This window comes from Glycine max, chromosome 1 (genome assembly GCF_000004515.6).
Source record: "Glycine max cultivar Williams 82 chromosome 1, Glycine_max_v4.0, whole genome shotgun sequence".
Taxonomy (NCBI): Eukaryota; Viridiplantae; Streptophyta; class Magnoliopsida; order Fabales; family Fabaceae; genus Glycine; species Glycine max.
Window position 1 is genome coordinate 8501753 of NC_016088.4, and position 17062 is coordinate 8518814.

The following is a 17062-nucleotide window of genomic DNA, read 5'->3' on the forward strand; positions in this document are numbered from 1 at the left end:
ATTTACTATTTTGGTATCACTGAAATGCTGATTGGACTGAACTATTCCCAAGCAGAACGACAACACAGGAGACAAATCCTTTTTTTTAATATTTATATTTATATTAATTATGATATTTACGGGTTCTTGCAGTCACCCGTGGAACTCCCGTTTATGATTTATCAACCGCCCAGAGTCAGAGGAGAACAGCTACGAATTAAAGACCGAAACAACCGGTTGCAAGTACGTGCACACACGTTGATTGTGTTTTTTTAACGGTTAGATAGACCGCGATTTCCCCCCTCATTCCGTTGCAAAAGACTTTTACTACATTTTTTTTTCTCTCACCATTTTTTTTTTTTCTTTTCGGTGTCTCTCTGACTCTTGCTGAACGTAAGCAAGAAGAAGGAGAAGAACTTCGACACCGTCTTCGTGTCGCCGCCATGGAGTTCACAGTTGCCACCACAACTTTCACGAAGAAGCTCTCAAACGGCAGTGGCTACGGCGTCTCCGGAAGATCCGCGTATGACGGCGTCTTCGCCACTCCTATCAAGCTCCACACTCCAAAATTCTCCTCTCAGTTCGACGACTACCGCGAGATTTTCTGCGCTGCTGCTGGAACGTCCATTCCGATCCTCGAACTTCCGGAGCTCAACAATAGAAAAAACAACGACGTTCGGTACTCCAAGTTCGATTACTCAAATGTCTTCGGCGGGCTTGAGAATCTAGGCGCTGCTGCGGTGCCTTTCCCGGAGCTTGTTGCTGAGCCTAAGAAGAAAAATAGCTTCAGAGCAAGGTGAGTTTGCTTCCTGAGTTTTTTTTTTTCATTAGGGTTTTAACTTAATGTGACTTGAGATATTGAGTGTGCATGTGTTTTTGCTTGAAATACAGATTGGATTATTCGAGAATGTTTGTTATTTGAACTTAACTATATCAGTCATGTGAGTTGGAGAAAGGAGAAGCTGCTTTTGCTTTTGCTCTTTTTATTTATTAGTTAATTATTAATTATTTGTGTTATCGTTATGCGCTCGAGTTAGTAAGTGGACAGCAAAGTAATAATACATTACTTTTTTTTTGTCACTTTTCTTTAAAAAAAGAAAGAACGAATCAATGAAAATCTACTGTTTCGCGGAACTTGTTGATCCCCTTCTTCGGCATTGCTGTTATTGTACTTTACCAGTGGAGGAGAGATCTTGTAGGTTAAGGTTTCAAATACAATACGATTTTAATTTTAATATTTGGAATTGGACCTGGGAATCGAGATCTACATAACTTCTCAAGTACTACTTGAAATACATGGATGAGTTTTTAGTTGCAAATGACACCTAGTGTATGACATTACTCTCTTACTAATAGGGTTTTTTTGTTCACATATAGGTGAAATTTATGCCTGTATTGTACCAAAAAAGGTACACATTTGTACAATATTTAGCAAAAATTCCCAAGAAGGGGCTTGGGTTGTGATTGTGAATATTAGGCAGATTCATAAATTGATCTTTGTGGAAGGATAGAGATCTTTTGGAAAATTACTTTATCATGCAAACCAATTTTGTAGCATTGATAACTAAGTTCTCGTAGGCTGCTTAGGATGCTGATGTTAACATAAGTGATTTTCCTGTCATTTATTATTCTGTAGGAGCAAGGTCAAAGGAGAAAACCAATCTTCCAGGGAAGATCAAACTAATTGTTCAAAGGAAATTCCAGTGGCATCATGGTCATCTAATGATACCAGAAGGATCAATATGTCATATCACAAAGTTAACCAAGGAAGCGAAAATGGAACAAATGGGACGACACATATTGCTCAACTCCGTGCTGTCCCTGCTTACACTCAATTAATTGAAGAAGTCAATCCGGTGAAGATGAACAGGGCTAATAAGTCTATACCAGTAGCACAGGATACTACTTGTTCTGGTAGTCATGGCAATGAGGGGAAAAAAGAAGCTGCACATTCTACTAAATCATTTACTGGTGCTTCACCTGATAATTCTAAGAAACAGTCTTCCAACAATGGAGTGAAAGTTACAAGTAGATCCGATTCTATTGATCTGTTTTTTGATGCATGTGAGATTAGCAATGGAAGTAATGGAACACATTATGTCAAAGTTCCTCTATCCGAGACTACAGAAGGTAACAGTGAAGCTATGAAATCAATGCCAACCAAATGCCAGGCATCTAAAAGTAGCTCATCCGAAGGTGTTGCTGGTGCTGATTCGCCTTCATACTTAGATGACATGGTAGACTTAAATTCAGAGGTAGCTGCTTCTGTAGCTGCTTTAAGAAAGGCAATGGATGAGGCTCAAGTAAGAATGAAGGTTGCAAAAGAGTTGATGAGAAGAAAGAAAGAAGGTTTTCCTGATCGTGTCAAACAAAAGTCTAACATTGAATTGAAAGCTGAGAGAAAAAAAGAGGCTAAAGTCACATATAAAACAAAGAAAATTGATACAAGGCAAACATTTAGAGAAATGGATGCTTTTCAAAATGCTTCTTCTGAGGTAGGGAAGTCAACAATGAGAATAGAGCAAGTGAGGCCAGATCTGGGGGCAAAAGAAACAAGTGTTGCTAAAGTAGCTGTACAAAAAGCACAGAAGAAATTGAAATCAACTCAAGTGAAATATGAGAAAGAGGTTGAACAGAAAGAAGCGAATCATAAAGGAAAAATTCTTGAGCTTAAACAGGCAGAAAATAACAAGAAAGAGCTGTACGTTAAAAACACGGATAAGAATGCCACTGATAAACCAGAAGGACCTGATCAAACAATAGAAATTGTTACGAAATATTGGGGGCTGAGGAATAATGAAGCAAGTGTGTGTGAAGAACTTGTCCAGGAAACTAGACATAGGTGTCAAGAAGTAGTAGATGAAACAAAACTAGTTCAAGAGACACTTGAATGTGGAACAATGGACAAGAGTTTGAAGTTTAATGAAACTGGGGAAGTTGAGGATAAGGCTACATCTTTTTATGAACTTGAAGACTATGAAAGCAACCTTGGTGGGCAAGGGTTAATAACAAGAAATGGGAAAAAAGTTGCTTGTAAGCCAGAAGAAGATGGCAACAAATTTGAAGGGTCCTTTGAGCTGGAAGAATGCAAAATAAATTTGAGAGCTGCTCAGGAACTGGGAGAGGTTGAGAAGAACATTACCCAAGAGCAAAAAGGAAGTGAGGATAGAGTTGCTGTGTCCAATGAGCTGGAAGAATGCAAAATAAATTTGAGAGCCGCTCAGGAACTGGGAGAGGTTGAGAAGAACATTACCCAAGAGCAAAAAGGAAGTGAGGATAGAGTTGCAGTGTCCAATGAGCTGGAAGAATGTGAATTGACAGAGATTCTGGAGCCACTTAACAATGAGAGTGTGCACAGTCAACATGGCTCAGATTTCGTAAGTACAGATGAAGACATAGAAAACTTGGGGTGTTTGGAGGATAGAAAGAAAAGGAATGATTCTGGTTTTCTTGATATCAATCAAGAGACCGAACATTCTTGTCAGAGAGAAGCCACTGATGATACATTGTATGGCGAGGAGCCAACTGAGGTAATTAGAGGGACTCAATCTGATCCTAGTCGTGAGGATGTAAAAGCTGAGGAGGCTGGCAAGTCTACAGAAACCAGTTCAAGCTATGATCCAGATGAAACTGAGAAGTTGAACAAAACTCAGGTAGCTGATACAATTATTGAAAATGTGGAAACTCTGGAAGTAAATCCAGAGGTTCATTCATGTGATGTGCAGGATGATACAATTCTAGCAAGTAATGCTTCATTTCAACATCAAGAGAGATATGAAGAAACAGACCCTGTTCAGGAGACAAACGATTTCCATGAGAAACATGATGCAGGTGAGACTTCTTCCTTCATTCAAATTGCCCTTGAAGTCAATGGGGCATTCAATCAAATGCCAAATATATTTGAAACTGAGACCACCGAAGGTAATGCTACAAGTATTGGTGACACTGACATAAATGATGGGCAAAATCAAGATCAGTGCTGGGAAAAGTCAGAAAATGACTGCAATCTGGAAATGCTTGTTGAAGACATAACTCCTGAGTCTGCAGAAATCTGCAAGGATGCATTGGAGACGAGGGTTGCATTAAATGAAGAGGTAGATGAGAATCAGTCTAATTCTTCTAATGAGGAAAATTTGTTTGACAATGAACACAATATAGAAGAATCTCAGATACCTTGTACATCAGATTGGAAATCAAGTCCTTTCAAAGAAGAGGAGGTTGAATCAAGTCATAGCAATCTAAGGGAGAGTAATCAAGCATCTGTAACAATGGAAGATAAGGAAGCAAATGGTAACTTGCATAAGGAAGAGCAGGAAAAGGAACACCTCAAAAAACTCAATGAAGCAAAAGAGAAGAAAAGAGAAAGAGAAAAGGAAAAATTAGCAGTAGAAAGAGCAATTCGTGAAGCACGTGAAAGGGCATTTGCTGATGCCAAAGAAAGGGCGACTCTAGAGAGAGCTGCAGCAGAAGCACGTCAGAAAAACATTTCTGATGGGCGAGAAAGGCTAGGAAAAACCACTAGTCAGGCAAATGAGAAGACACCAGCTGAGAAGGCTGCTATGGAAGCAAAACTTAAAGCCGAACGTGCCGCGGTGGAGAGAGCAACCGCAGAGGCACGGGCACGTGCCATAGAAAGGGCACTCTCTGAGAGAGCTGCCTCTGATGCAAGAAATAAATCTGTTGCAGGATTTGGGGCTTCCCGTGATAATGGAATAAAGCATAACTTCCATTCAAAATCTTTCAGCTATGGTGGTATGTGATGTTATGTTCTGCTAGTTCTATAGCTGACCTTATATTTTTCTTGTTTCATTGATTCTTTATTACAGTACTTTCTGTTTAAAATTTTTATTGATTCTGTACAAATTGTATTTTCCTGAAGTTCGTGATTCTACTGATGTATCTGATGGAGCTAATGGTGATTCTGCTCAGAGATGTAAAGCTAGGTTTGAGAGGCATCAGAGAATAGGGGAACGTGTGGTATGGTTCCTGGTTTTGCTAAATTTTTTTGTACAGATTTGTTAATATGTCAAATGGTTTGTTCATTCTTTGTTTTGGACTATGCAGGCAAAGGCTCTTGCAGAAAAGAATATGCGTGACTGCCTTGTGCAGAAGGAGCAAGAGGAGAGAAATGTAAGTTTCTTATCAAAGTTTGCAGTTCACAAGTTTCACATTGTCTTACAAAATCTTATTTCTACAGAGGGTAGCAGAATCTCTTGATGCTGATGTTAAAAGGTGGTCAAGTGGGAAGACAGGAAACTTGAGGGCATTGCTTTCAACATTACAATATGTATGTGTAAACATCCTAAATATGTTTAGTCTGCGCAGTGCATTTGTTGAGATTGTTTTGCCTTGATAGATAGATATGAACTTGCCATGGATCTTTTTTTTCTTCCTTAATCTCTTGAATCTAATCACTGTAAACTAGGGAAAATAAAGACATGAAAATATATCATTTTCAAAAGTGCTATGTTATTTTAAAACTCAAGCGAACTTATGTGGGAATAAAAGTACTTTTACCTACTAATCTGTAATGTTGGATAACTAGGCTGACCTTGTGGAAGTGTTAATTTTACCTGTAATCGTGATTTGAATTTTTTTTTAATTGAAATAGAGAAAATACACGTGAATGGATTACCGAACAAAAATGCACTTTTTGTGAAATACAACCAGATGTTGGCTTGCATTAGCTCCAAAAACAGTTACTTCTTTTAGTACTATGCCTTCTAGTTTTATCATTTTCCGTTGTGCGATGGAGCCATTTTGCTTAGGAAATTATGTTTCAAAATTGTGTTCTGCAGATCCTTGGCCCCGATAGTGGTTGGCAACCGATTCCTTTGACAGATATAGTAACCTCCACTGCTGTAAAGAAAGCTTATCGTAAAGCTACTCTATTTGTGCATCCTGACAAGCTGCAGCAGCGGGGGGCAAGCATTCAACAAAAGTACATTTGCGAGAAGGTTTTTGATCTTCTAAAGGTTTGACCTCATTTGTTCTTTTAAGTTCTAAACCATTCTACTGATACTATATTCACAACCTACAATCATAATATACACTTACCTAAAGATAGGGACTATTTTGGATTTTCATTAAGTTAGAGACTAATATGTAATAGGGATACAAAGTCAGGATTAAATCGCCTGTTTACTCGTTTTGTTATCATCAAATGACGTGGCATCTTTTAAGAGGCACGTCTATGTGTCATGCCACGTCATCCTTTAGTATCACGTTAGATAGTCCATGTGACATTAAAATTGACCTCACTAACAGCGTTACTTTAAAATTGAAGGAAATGACTATTTTGCAACACCTATCCAAAGATAGGGACTATTTTGCATTTAACATTAAGTTAGGGACTAATATGCAAAATGGGTACAATCTCAAGGACTAAATTGTCTATTCACTCTATTGATGTGAGATTCTAGTGTTTGGAAATAACATTTTTGAAAAAATAAATTACAATTCCATCCATCCATATCCATTTAATATATGAACTCGTTATTATATATCATAAAATAAATTTTGTTGAACAAAATTACTATTGACAGTATTTTCATTTGTTTTGCCGAAAATATGAAAGCATTCTTGTTCAAAATCTAATTTTTGTAACTAACACTATCTGGCTACCAAAATTAGTGAATTATAATTATAAATAATGAAAATATTAATTACATCTAACATCCTTTTAATCATATCAAATTTAATAAAATCATCTCATAAAAAAATGTACATGTGAAAATAAAGTATATTCCCTCTCCCAAAATAAGTGTCTCATTTGGAATAAAAATTTGTCTCAAAATAAGTGTTATATTTGGTTTTTTAATGTAATATTAATTGTTTTTTTCATCATTACCCTTAATAAGTGTCATTTTAGTATTTGAATCTAATATTAATACTCCTCGCTTTCATCTGATTTTTTGTTTAACTGTCCCCAGGAAGCTTGGAACAGATTTAACATGGAAGAACGATAAGCAGTACACTGTTGCGCTATATGATGGCAATGCGCGCGCGGTTGCGACGATTCAAGTTTATTTATTTATTATTATTTGTATGAAAAGTAGGCTCAAAGAAATCAGTCAATATATGGGCTGCAAGTGCAAGTGAAACTTTACGGTGGGTTTACTTGTGCAGAAGAGAAAAAAATAGAAGAAAAATAAGAAAAAATATTTGAATTAAAATAGAGAAAAAGAGGTGAGATCCAACATAATTTTAAATAGTAATTTTAATCCCCGTAAATTGTTGACAAATTCATTCCTAAAAGATTAAGATTTAAAATTTAGTTTCTGAAAATGTAAAAAAGTATAATAAATTTATTTGGTTGTTAATTTTGTTTGTTAAGAAAATAGCTTATGTTGCACAAAGGAATGAATTTATTATAAAATTGATTGCTAACGTGGTTATGCATGCTGAATAGATTGGACGAAAATATCAAGAAGTTATTATTATTGGATTTAAATGTCAGTCATGTTCAGTTGGATGAAAATGCTAGTAATTTTTATTTTGGACAAAAATGTGAGTACGTTCTCATTGGATGTTAGTAGAGGTGTTCAAAACCGAATTAATCCAAACGGAAAATCGTAAACCCTAAAAAAAAACCAAAATTCAAATCAAATCGTGAGTTTTTGGATAAGTTTGGTTTTTTTTATAGAAATCGAGCGGTTTGGTTCGGTTTCGGTTTCTAGCTGAAAATCTAAATCGAACCAAATTGCATATTTATATATTATATATATTTTTTAATTTTTATTTTAGTACGTGTGACATTACCTATTAGGTATGGATTGTGTTTCAGTTTCACTATTTATGTTTCACTTATTTCTGTGTTGTGTTTCACTTATTTCGGTTTCATATGTTTTACTTGAATGATTGTTGTAGCAAATTTTTATGAATTATTTGACTGTTTTATATTTTTATACTTTATTTTCTTAAGAAATATTTAGATCTACAATATGTTCATTTTTATTATGATTATAAACAAGATTTTGTAATTTAAAAAAAACTGAAAAAATCGCCCAAATCGCACCGCATAGATTGGTTTGGATTTTATTTTTTTAAAAATCTAAACTGCATGTTAATTTATTGTTTGATTCAGACATAATTTTGAGAAAAACTGCCCAAATCGCACCGCGAACACCCCTAGATGTTAATAATTCTCTATTGTATAAAATATTCCAAAAATTAACATAAAACTAAAATATGATATAATATTAAACATTAAATAAGAGATTTCTTCTAATAAAATTTCAACTAACTTCATCAAGTAATTTTCTTTGGATATTTTATATTATTGTAAATTTTAAAATAAATTAAATAATATATATATAAATAATAAAACTAAATATCTAAAAAAATCACTCTTTTTTTTAATAAATCAATATATATATATATATATATATATATATATATATATATATATATATATATATATATATATATATATATTCTAAATGAAAGTATAATAGACTTAAATAAATTTATAAAGTAATTATATATTAATTTTTTTTTAAAATTTTGTAATTTTGTAATTATCATTTTAGTTTATTTGAAATAAATAAGTATGTTTACATTCTAAATGATAATAAACATAAATTTATTAAAATTAATGTTTATTTCTATTCTTTTAGGTAATTTTTTTATGCATAACTATATCTTTTTATTTAAAAAATAATCTTACTATCTTATTTAAAATATAATTACAGTTAAAACTTTTCATTCTTTCTCAAGTTTATTTAGTATTTAAGCATTAGACTGGCACAAAAGACTAACTAAATAAGATTTTGTTTTTTGTTTAGTCTTATCGTTTCCTCCTGAAATGTTGTGGATTCCACTTTCTTCTGGAATGGAACTCGGGATTTGACTTTTAAAAAATTATTTGAAGTTTGACATGCTGATTACTTGCCCTTCAAGCAGAGAAGCGTCGATAGCAAGAATAGGAAGACAGTTTCTGAAGAATTTTGGGAGGCTGTAAAGAGTGATATAAAAATATAAATTATATTAAATCCAAAATGATATAAAAATAAACGAAACATACCCGCAGCTAGAGAAAATCAAAAGTCTCTCTACTATAAAAAAACTTATATCAAGATGCTAAAACAAATATCCACTTGTCTAAGAAACTTAATCTTAATCTTACTAATAACCTTTATTATAGAAAATTGATAATATTTAAAAATTAACTTGTATGATATAATAAACTATAATTATTATAGTTAAACAACGTAATTTTTCTTGAATACGTAATGTGTAGACTTGCTTTCCTTTCTCCCCTGCCTTCTTTTGGTTTACTAAGGAGTGGTTTAAAACCACGGAAGAGGAGACAAGGAACGAAGAGAGTGATCATTTGCGAAGATTTTGGAAAATATGCGCGGTTTGGATGTACTGAAGAGGATGGAAATTTTTAAAAAAACTGATGGGACCCATAGTGAGCATAAATGTGCCAAATTTTACATCCTTTGTCCGTTTGTGTTTTGGGCATGCCATCACCACTCCCCATTTCTTTCTCACGTCTTCTATTATAATAATAATAAATCATATTAATAAAAATAAAAGTAAATAATAACAATAAGAATATATTATGATACTATTAATAATAAAAATAAATAACAATAATTATAATAATAATAATATATTTTTATATAATATTAATCTCTCTTATTTTCTTACTTATCACATTAATTTAAATATTTATCTTCTTTTTTATTCTATTTTTTAATTAAATCATTATCATTTTTATTTTATTTCTCTTCTGTCTATTCTCTTTCATTCTCTCCATTTATTTCTTCATAATCAAACACACTTTAAAGGTTTGTATACTGGTCCTAGAGGTGGGAAAACAATTATGTGTGGTTTATTAGGAAGAAAATTGTTGCTATCATTTAATAAAAAGCTCTAAATACTTCTTGGTTACTAAACCACTAACAAGTTGTTCACATCATTTCAAAGTGATAGATGCGCTCCCCACTTCCCCAATCGAAGATCCCCACGTTCATATACAAAAATAATTGATTGAGCAAATAAATGAACTACTCAAATTGATACACAACCATACGCAATTGAATCATTTTCTAGCAAGGGTTATTGGCCATCACAATATTTGACACTTTCAATTCTCAAACCAGTAAACGAAATATTCAGTTACTCTACAAGTAATGTAGTTTGACACCCTGCACTTAAATTTGTTGCAGTCCTTGTTCCTTGATAATGAACTTGAAAGTGATTAGCAGAAAACTACGAGCAACTATGACACATCTCAAACATAGGATAGGCTTTACATATTAATTGAGAAACGGTATAACTTTCAAACCAATGCATCAATGGACTTCAAAGAATCTTGAACTAGTAGTACACTTAAAACCAGTGACAAGAATGACAGAGAGGGCAATTATTTAATGCACCCTCAAAATTACTTGTTGCACTTCTTTTAAAATATTATTATAAAAGTTAATGAACTTATATTACATGATTGATTTGTTATTTAACGGCATAATTTACTTTATAATTTTAGCACATAATTTTTTTTCCTTTTCAAATTTATATTTTAATTTAAAATTTAAGATTGAATTTTAAATTTTAAATCAGTTTTGAATATGTATTTTTTACCCTCAATCCTTCTTTTTCACGTCAAATTTCCTGTAGATATTTGGTTGTCTCAGGTCAATCCAGAGCAGCTAGGTGTTGTTTTTGCATCATTTTCAAAATTTTGACGTGGAATTGAGTATTAGTGTATTTTTTTTTTTTTGATAATGTATTAACGTGAATTTGTAACGTCAAAACAAGCACGCTCGTAGAAGCTATTGAAAACTACTTCTCATTTGACGTGATTTCTTGCGTCCCAAAATTAAAAATCATACACGCACTTTAACAACTACCTATGGAGAAAATTATAAATGGTATTTTCTAAAAGTAATTATTATTACCAATAAACCCGTTGAAAGAAAAAGAAAAGAAGAAGACGTTGGGAGTTCAAAATTTTCTCACTAATAAAACTAACAAATTTTAAAAAAAATTGATACATCAATGCAACGTCCAAAGTCCCATTAAATAAATTCCTTACTTGCATTCCCTTTGATCTGTATCATCAAACTAATTTACAATTGAAGTAATATTCTTAACACATTGCTTGATCCAACCAGACAAAACACGTGCAACAGATTTAAAGAAATCTTTTCAAGTATAGATGCCACTAAAAATCCTTTGAACCTTGACCACAACAGTTCACCAAATTAAATATCACAATCACATTTCACATGCAACCTAAGCCTAATACATTACGCTTTTCTTCTTTTTTAAATACATAATTGTCCCTTTTTTGTTTGATTGTTTGAAGATATATCCATGGATACATGAATGTAATCACTAAATGGAACTCAGAAGCATCTCCATCATCTTGTGAAAATACAACAGCAAGTGCAAATGCAACATTACTGTTGGAAGTTTAAAGACATATATAGGATACTCCTCAATATTTACATACAAATATGTGACGGGGCTTTACTAAACACTGATCTACAAGGGTATACTTTAGATTAAAACAGAGGGATGAAAAGAACTGAGACAACCTTGTGGAAGGAAAAAATTACTCCTAAAAGAAATATGCGACGGCTTACCTTATCCTCTTGAAAAGAATTCATAATTCAATTGTTCACCTACCTTACGGTTGTTCATTGTCATTTTGATTTATTTCACCCTTGCGGTTCTGTTCCACCTCTCTAATTCTTCTACTTAACCAACAAACTTGCTGCAAGGGATGAATTAATCTGTGGACATGACTTGAACACCAGCATAAATTACTTTATATCACCTGTTTGTTTGTGAAGAAGGTAAAAAATTATGGCAACAGAACTTCTGAATGAGAAATTGCGATTGAGTGGATCCCTAACCACTTCACAGCATATATATTCAACCGAAATAAAAATAAAATCATTCCCCATGACCAAGATAACGCAACTCCTTTCTAAAAAAAAATTACTGCGGAAAGAGAGCTGAATGTTACAAGATTATTTATTTCTGCTTTGATGATTTTGGATATGGATACCCCACATAGGAGCTTATTCTTAGGCTAAAATGATTTATTTGTTCTCTTATAAATTAAATTGCAAACATATTATGGAAGATAGGAATAGAGATCTCGGAGACTAATAACTTAATAAAACAAAGAAGTGTATCAAATATGCTGTATTTTCATTTCTTTAATTATTTAGTTAGCATCGGAGAAAAAGAAAAAGAAAACCCTCGCCACAGTAGCTAATTAATCCAGCACAACTAGTTTCTGATATTCTGGGCCAGAAATAGCTGCTTCCATGGCTTCTTCAGGGCTCAGCTCCCCCTCCTTATCCAAGAACAGTGTCAGCAAATTCTTAGAAAACCCACTAAGCAGTGCCACTCCTTTCTGAGTGGCTGGCACTGGGGTAGCCTTTGAGTCTCTCAGATTCCAAAAGACTATCTGAGGCACTGCATCACCAAACCCTTTCTCACCAAACTTTCTAGTGATTGCTTGGTAATCTGTCTCCCAAGGGTTTGCTGATGCTTGATCAAACTCCATGTCACTAAACACAAACAACCTCTTGATCATCTGATCAGGCTTCAGATTCCCACTCACAGCCACCTCCAACAAGAGATCAAACACCTTCTGAAAATCAGTGTTCATCCCCCACTCCATGTTCCTAATAAATTCAGTCTTGGACCCGAGATCATCCCCTTCAATCAAATGAAGCTGAGGGTTTTCACTGAAAGTTACAACCTTCCCCTTCCAAGGCTCCTCACACAACTCAGACACCAACAACCCCAATGCGACAGAAACCTCCATGGGGACCCCACTCATACTCCCAGACACGTCACAAACAGCCAAACAATTCTTCATCTTCCCCTTCTTCAACAAATCATCCACAATCCTCTTCCATTGCAACTCAGCCACATCCCCACCATCCCCATCATTCAAAGACCCTATAATCTGATGGGGAAGCAGAGCACCAGCAGCAATGGTACTCTTCCCTGACTTCACATCCTCCAAGTAAGCCTCAAACCTCTCCTTATCATGCTTCAAAAACTTCTCTTTATAAAATTTCATAGCAACAGAAGCAACCCTATTATAAGGAATCAAATCCCAACGATTTGCTCCTATAAACACCTCAGGCAACTCCAACACCTTCCTCAAAGGCACCAACACCTCCTTCCTCAACCGATCGCGAACCCTGTAAGCATAATAAGCCTCCTCAACCCCCTCATACTCCTTATACTCATCACGAGGAAAAACCCTCTTGCCAATAGTTTCACACAACAACGTGTGACGATCGAAAGAGGAATCGACAGAGGGACACCATTTCGCCGCAAGACTGACTTTTGTCACCAGCCCAGATTTCAAAAACTCGTGATCCTTCCTCAGACACTCAGCAAAGTAATCAGAGACACGATCGTGAAGGAAACGAAAATCTGGGTCTTTTGCATAACGTTCAACAAGCTTCTTCGCCAGTGCAACCCTTTTCTCTTCTCTGGCAACATGCGCAATCTCCTTCTCGGAAGACTCCTTTTCCTTTTCTACGTTGACCCTTTGGGCCAAAGATTTCGTTTTCACCTTCTGCATCTTCTGGGTCCTAGGGTTTTTCTTTTTGTTATTGTGAGCCCCTCTCTTGCGATTCTGCCACGCTTCTTTTTGGACCTTGCGGGCATCGGATCCTTCTAGAAGGAGGTAGAGGATCTCAGGGAGATCCTTAAAGTATCCAAATTCGGCGAGGGAGGAGACGTTGGCAGCGAGGGTTTTGGGGTGACGGCGGTGGAGCCAGAGGGCGGCGGGGTAGAAGCTCTGACGGTCGGACTTGCCAGTGCCGCGGACACCGCGGAGGTTGCAGACGAGTTTGAGGGCGGTAAGGGGGTTGAGGGCCCAGGCAAGTTCGAGTCTTTGGAGGATAGTCTCTGGTGGGGTGTCGGGGACCACGTGGAAGAAGAAGTCCAGACATGGATTTCCCGTTGTGAAGAATGTGGGAGACATGTTTTCTGTTAGGGTCATGTTTGGGGGTGGTGGGGATGACATGGTGTTGAATTTGACCACCATTTGATCTATGAAAGGGTCAATTGGAGTGGTTCTTGTGACTGTTTGGGGTTGGGTTGGGGTTGGGGTTGGGGTTGGGGCTGGGGTTTGGGTGGGGTAGGGATTGTAGAGTTCAGGTGGGCCTATGAGGGTGGGGGTGGCCATTGTTTTGTGGCGTGGAATGGAAGGGAATGAGTGATGTGAATTTGGGGATTTTGTGTTTTTAAGGAAGGTAGAATGAGTTCAAAGGGCTTGGGCTTTGTTGGCGATGGAGGTTTGATTTGTGGAAGGAAAAGATGTGAATTTGGGGCAGAAGCTGAGGCTATGAGGCAGGGGTAGGAGACAGAAGAAAGAGTTTTGCGTTTACATGGAGAATGGGGGGACGATTTGTGGGCTGTTTATAGGTGACTGTGCTTGGGGACCAAGTTTTATGAGTGAGAAAAGACTGGGTTAGCAGTTTTGGGATACGAAAAAATATTTTATGGGTAATATAAAAAGGAATTTTATTAGTCAGCACTTGGCATTTATGATATGCTTTAAGAATTAGAGTAAATCTTAATGAATAAGAAAACCGTGTGTTCTTCTTTAAAAAATTACAGACATCTTGCTCATGTTTAAGAAAATTATCCATGTCTATTTTTAATATATATATATATATATATATATATGTTTCTCCTTATATTTAAAAAAATTATATATATCTTTTTATTATTTTTAAAATTTATATAAATTCTTTAAATATCGTCTAAATAACTTTGTGTTAAAAGTTTAAATATTTGATCATAATAAATTATGCATATTGACAATTTTGATTAAAAAAAGACTAAAATATATTTTTGTCCTCATAAATATGAAAATATTTAAAATTCGTAATTATAATTTTTTTTGTGAATTTTTCATCCTCACAAAATTTAAATCTATTACTTTTTAGTCTATAACAAGGTTTGAGTACATTTAATCTTATAGAAAGTGTTAGCTTTTTAAATTTTTCACATCGGTTATATATTCTGAACTATGTTTGGATTCAGTACATCCGAACCTACGTGTATGTTATTATAAAAATTGCTAGATTTTTCAAGTTTTCTACAACAAATTTAAAATTCTGAGTATAGGTTCGGATGTACCAAAGCCTAGCTTTTAGTCAAAAGGTAACAAATTTAAAATTATGTGAGTATGAGTAATAAATAATTTTTTTTTGTAGTAGTAAATTCCAAACACTTTTATATTTATGAAGAAAAAAATATATTTTAATCTTTTCTAATTAGATTGTCAATGCGCATGATTTGTTATCGTCAAATGTTTAGATGATATTTAGGAGAGGTTTTAAAAACAGGAGTGAGACATGTGTAGGTTTTAAAAAAGAAAAAAAAAACATGTATAATTTTTTAACACCTGATGGGAAACAAGTGGTAATTTACACAAGAAAAAAAAAACCATGTGTTTTGTTAAAAAAAAAAGGAAAATTGTGTGCTAATTTTTTCTATTTTATAGTAACTGTGAATGTATATCATGCAAGTTTTGATGATGTCAAAAGTTTACTTGATAATCACGGATTTAATCAAGTCAAAGAACAAGATCAAGAAAATCTAAGATAAGAACTTAGCAAATTTGTTAGAAGAATCTCAATTTGATTGCTATAGTTTGGCATTAAATCTTTACTATCAAAATTCTTTTTATTAAGGATAAAATCAGTTCAAAAAATTTCTTTTTGAACTGGTAATCGATTACAATGTTCATGTAATCGATTACTAGAGAGTTTGTGAAAATGACATTAAAAATTTTGAACGGATGAACCAACGACACAAAATCATTTGAATTTTAAATTGTGTAATCCATTACAAGAGTCATGTAATCGATTACTAACGAAAGATTTTAAAAAAACTATTAAAAAGTCACAACCCTTCAAAGATATGATTGTGTAATCGATTATAAGTGTCATGTAATCGATTAACAATGCTCATTTTTTAATAGTTTTGACATTGTTAACATACATTTGTAAGTTGTAACTCTAGTTTAGCTAAGGTGCCTTTACTTCAACTTTGATTTTTGACTTCTCTTTCATTAGCAAGCAAATGTTTTTGTTGTCCTTTTTTTTTCTTAATTTAACACAATTAAACAAGTATTTAAACTAAAGATCATTGTCCACCATTTAATAAATAGAAATGTTACTGGTAACTCATACAATAAGTTATACAATCAAGAGAAAAAAAGAAAAGAAAAGAAAGAGAAGCATATGATATAAAATAAATGATGCAATGAAAAGAGATAAATATATAAATTGGTGAACAAGTTTTTTTTAGGGAAACATAATGGTGAATGATTTTTTTACGGAAACATAATGGTGAACGAGTTATTTTTATAAATAACACAACTCTTTGATTAATAAATGCAAAATTAATAGATTATTAATTTTTTATATGCATAGTAAAGTTAATGTTTTACAAAGGTATATACTCTCAGAAAGATAAGAAACATTTTATACGATCCCTCATAAAGGTATATACTTTGTTCAGTTATGTCATTTGCTAATAATTTTCAGAAAGTAGGCACTAGGTAGTTGAGTCTTTTGTCTTTTGATTACTCTATTGAAAATTTACTACAATTTTGTAAACTATTACATGTTTATTTTTTTGAAATAAAAAATTACTATAATCAATATTTCAAGTGCATGTCATGAGTTGTTAATATAAGCCGCTTTTGCTGTTCATTTTCTTTCTAATACCACAACAGGCCCATGTTACTATCACTTACTTCTACTTTTTTTTATTGTGGATAAGTTCTTTAGAATTTGAAAATGAGACAATTGGAAAAAAAAAAGTGGTACAGGGAGTGTTAATGATTCATCTCCAGTTCCACCAATTAGCTCTCCCTCTCCATGTCATACTCAAAGTCAATCACAACAGGGGACATAAACTCCTTCACAACCACAAGGATATGAAACTCCACCACAACAAGGACAAGGACAACAACCTGAATTTGCACAAGCAGAGGTAAGGAAAAAAAAGTTGTTAGACCCCCTTCTAATATTTGGGAACATTTTATTAAGAAGGAAGATGTGATGGATTA

General features: G+C 34.0%; 2 protein-coding genes across 2 annotated transcripts; one reads left to right on the forward strand and one right to left on the reverse strand.

The window, feature by feature from the left end:
- The first annotated feature begins 276 nt into the window (after positions 1 to 276).
- On the forward strand, positions 277 to 7223 carry LOC100800891 (auxilin-like protein 1). Its single transcript, XM_041018086.1, has 7 exons — positions 277 to 775; positions 1616 to 4731; positions 4859 to 4956; positions 5044 to 5109; positions 5177 to 5266; positions 5778 to 5954; positions 6912 to 7223. The coding sequence occupies exons 1-7, from the start codon at positions 423 to 425 to the stop codon at positions 6945 to 6947; spliced, it is 3936 nt and encodes a 1311-aa protein (XP_040874020.1). The 5' UTR covers positions 277 to 422; the 3' UTR covers positions 6948 to 7223.
- A 4909-nt stretch (positions 7224 to 12132) lies between these two features.
- LOC100804606 (uncharacterized) lies at positions 12133 to 14418 on the reverse strand. Its single transcript, XM_006573094.4, has one exon. It carries the CDS (start codon positions 14159 to 14161, stop codon positions 12221 to 12223), a length of 1941 nt encoding a protein of 646 aa, XP_006573157.1. The 5' UTR covers positions 14162 to 14418; the 3' UTR covers positions 12133 to 12220.
- Positions 14419 to 17062: the final 2644 nt, after the last annotated feature.

What these genes read in the sequence shown, in the direction of transcription:
- LOC100804606 (XM_006573094.4), bottom strand. Translation starts at nt 14,161, where the DNA reads ATGGCCACCCCCACCCTCATAGGCCCACCTGAACTCTACAATCCCTAC.
- LOC100800891 (XM_041018086.1), top strand. Translation starts at nt 423, where the DNA reads ATGGAGTTCACAGTTGCCACCACAACTTTCACGAAGAAGCTCTCAAAC. An exon ending in AAAATCTTTCAGCTATGGTG is followed by an intron (nt 4,732 to 4,858) that starts GTATGTGATGTT and finishes ATTTTCCTGAAG; the next exon opens with TTCGTGATTCTACTGATGTA. An exon ending in AGAGAATAGGGGAACGTGTG is followed by an intron (nt 4,957 to 5,043) that starts GTATGGTTCCTG and finishes TGGACTATGCAG; the next exon opens with GCAAAGGCTCTTGCAGAAAA.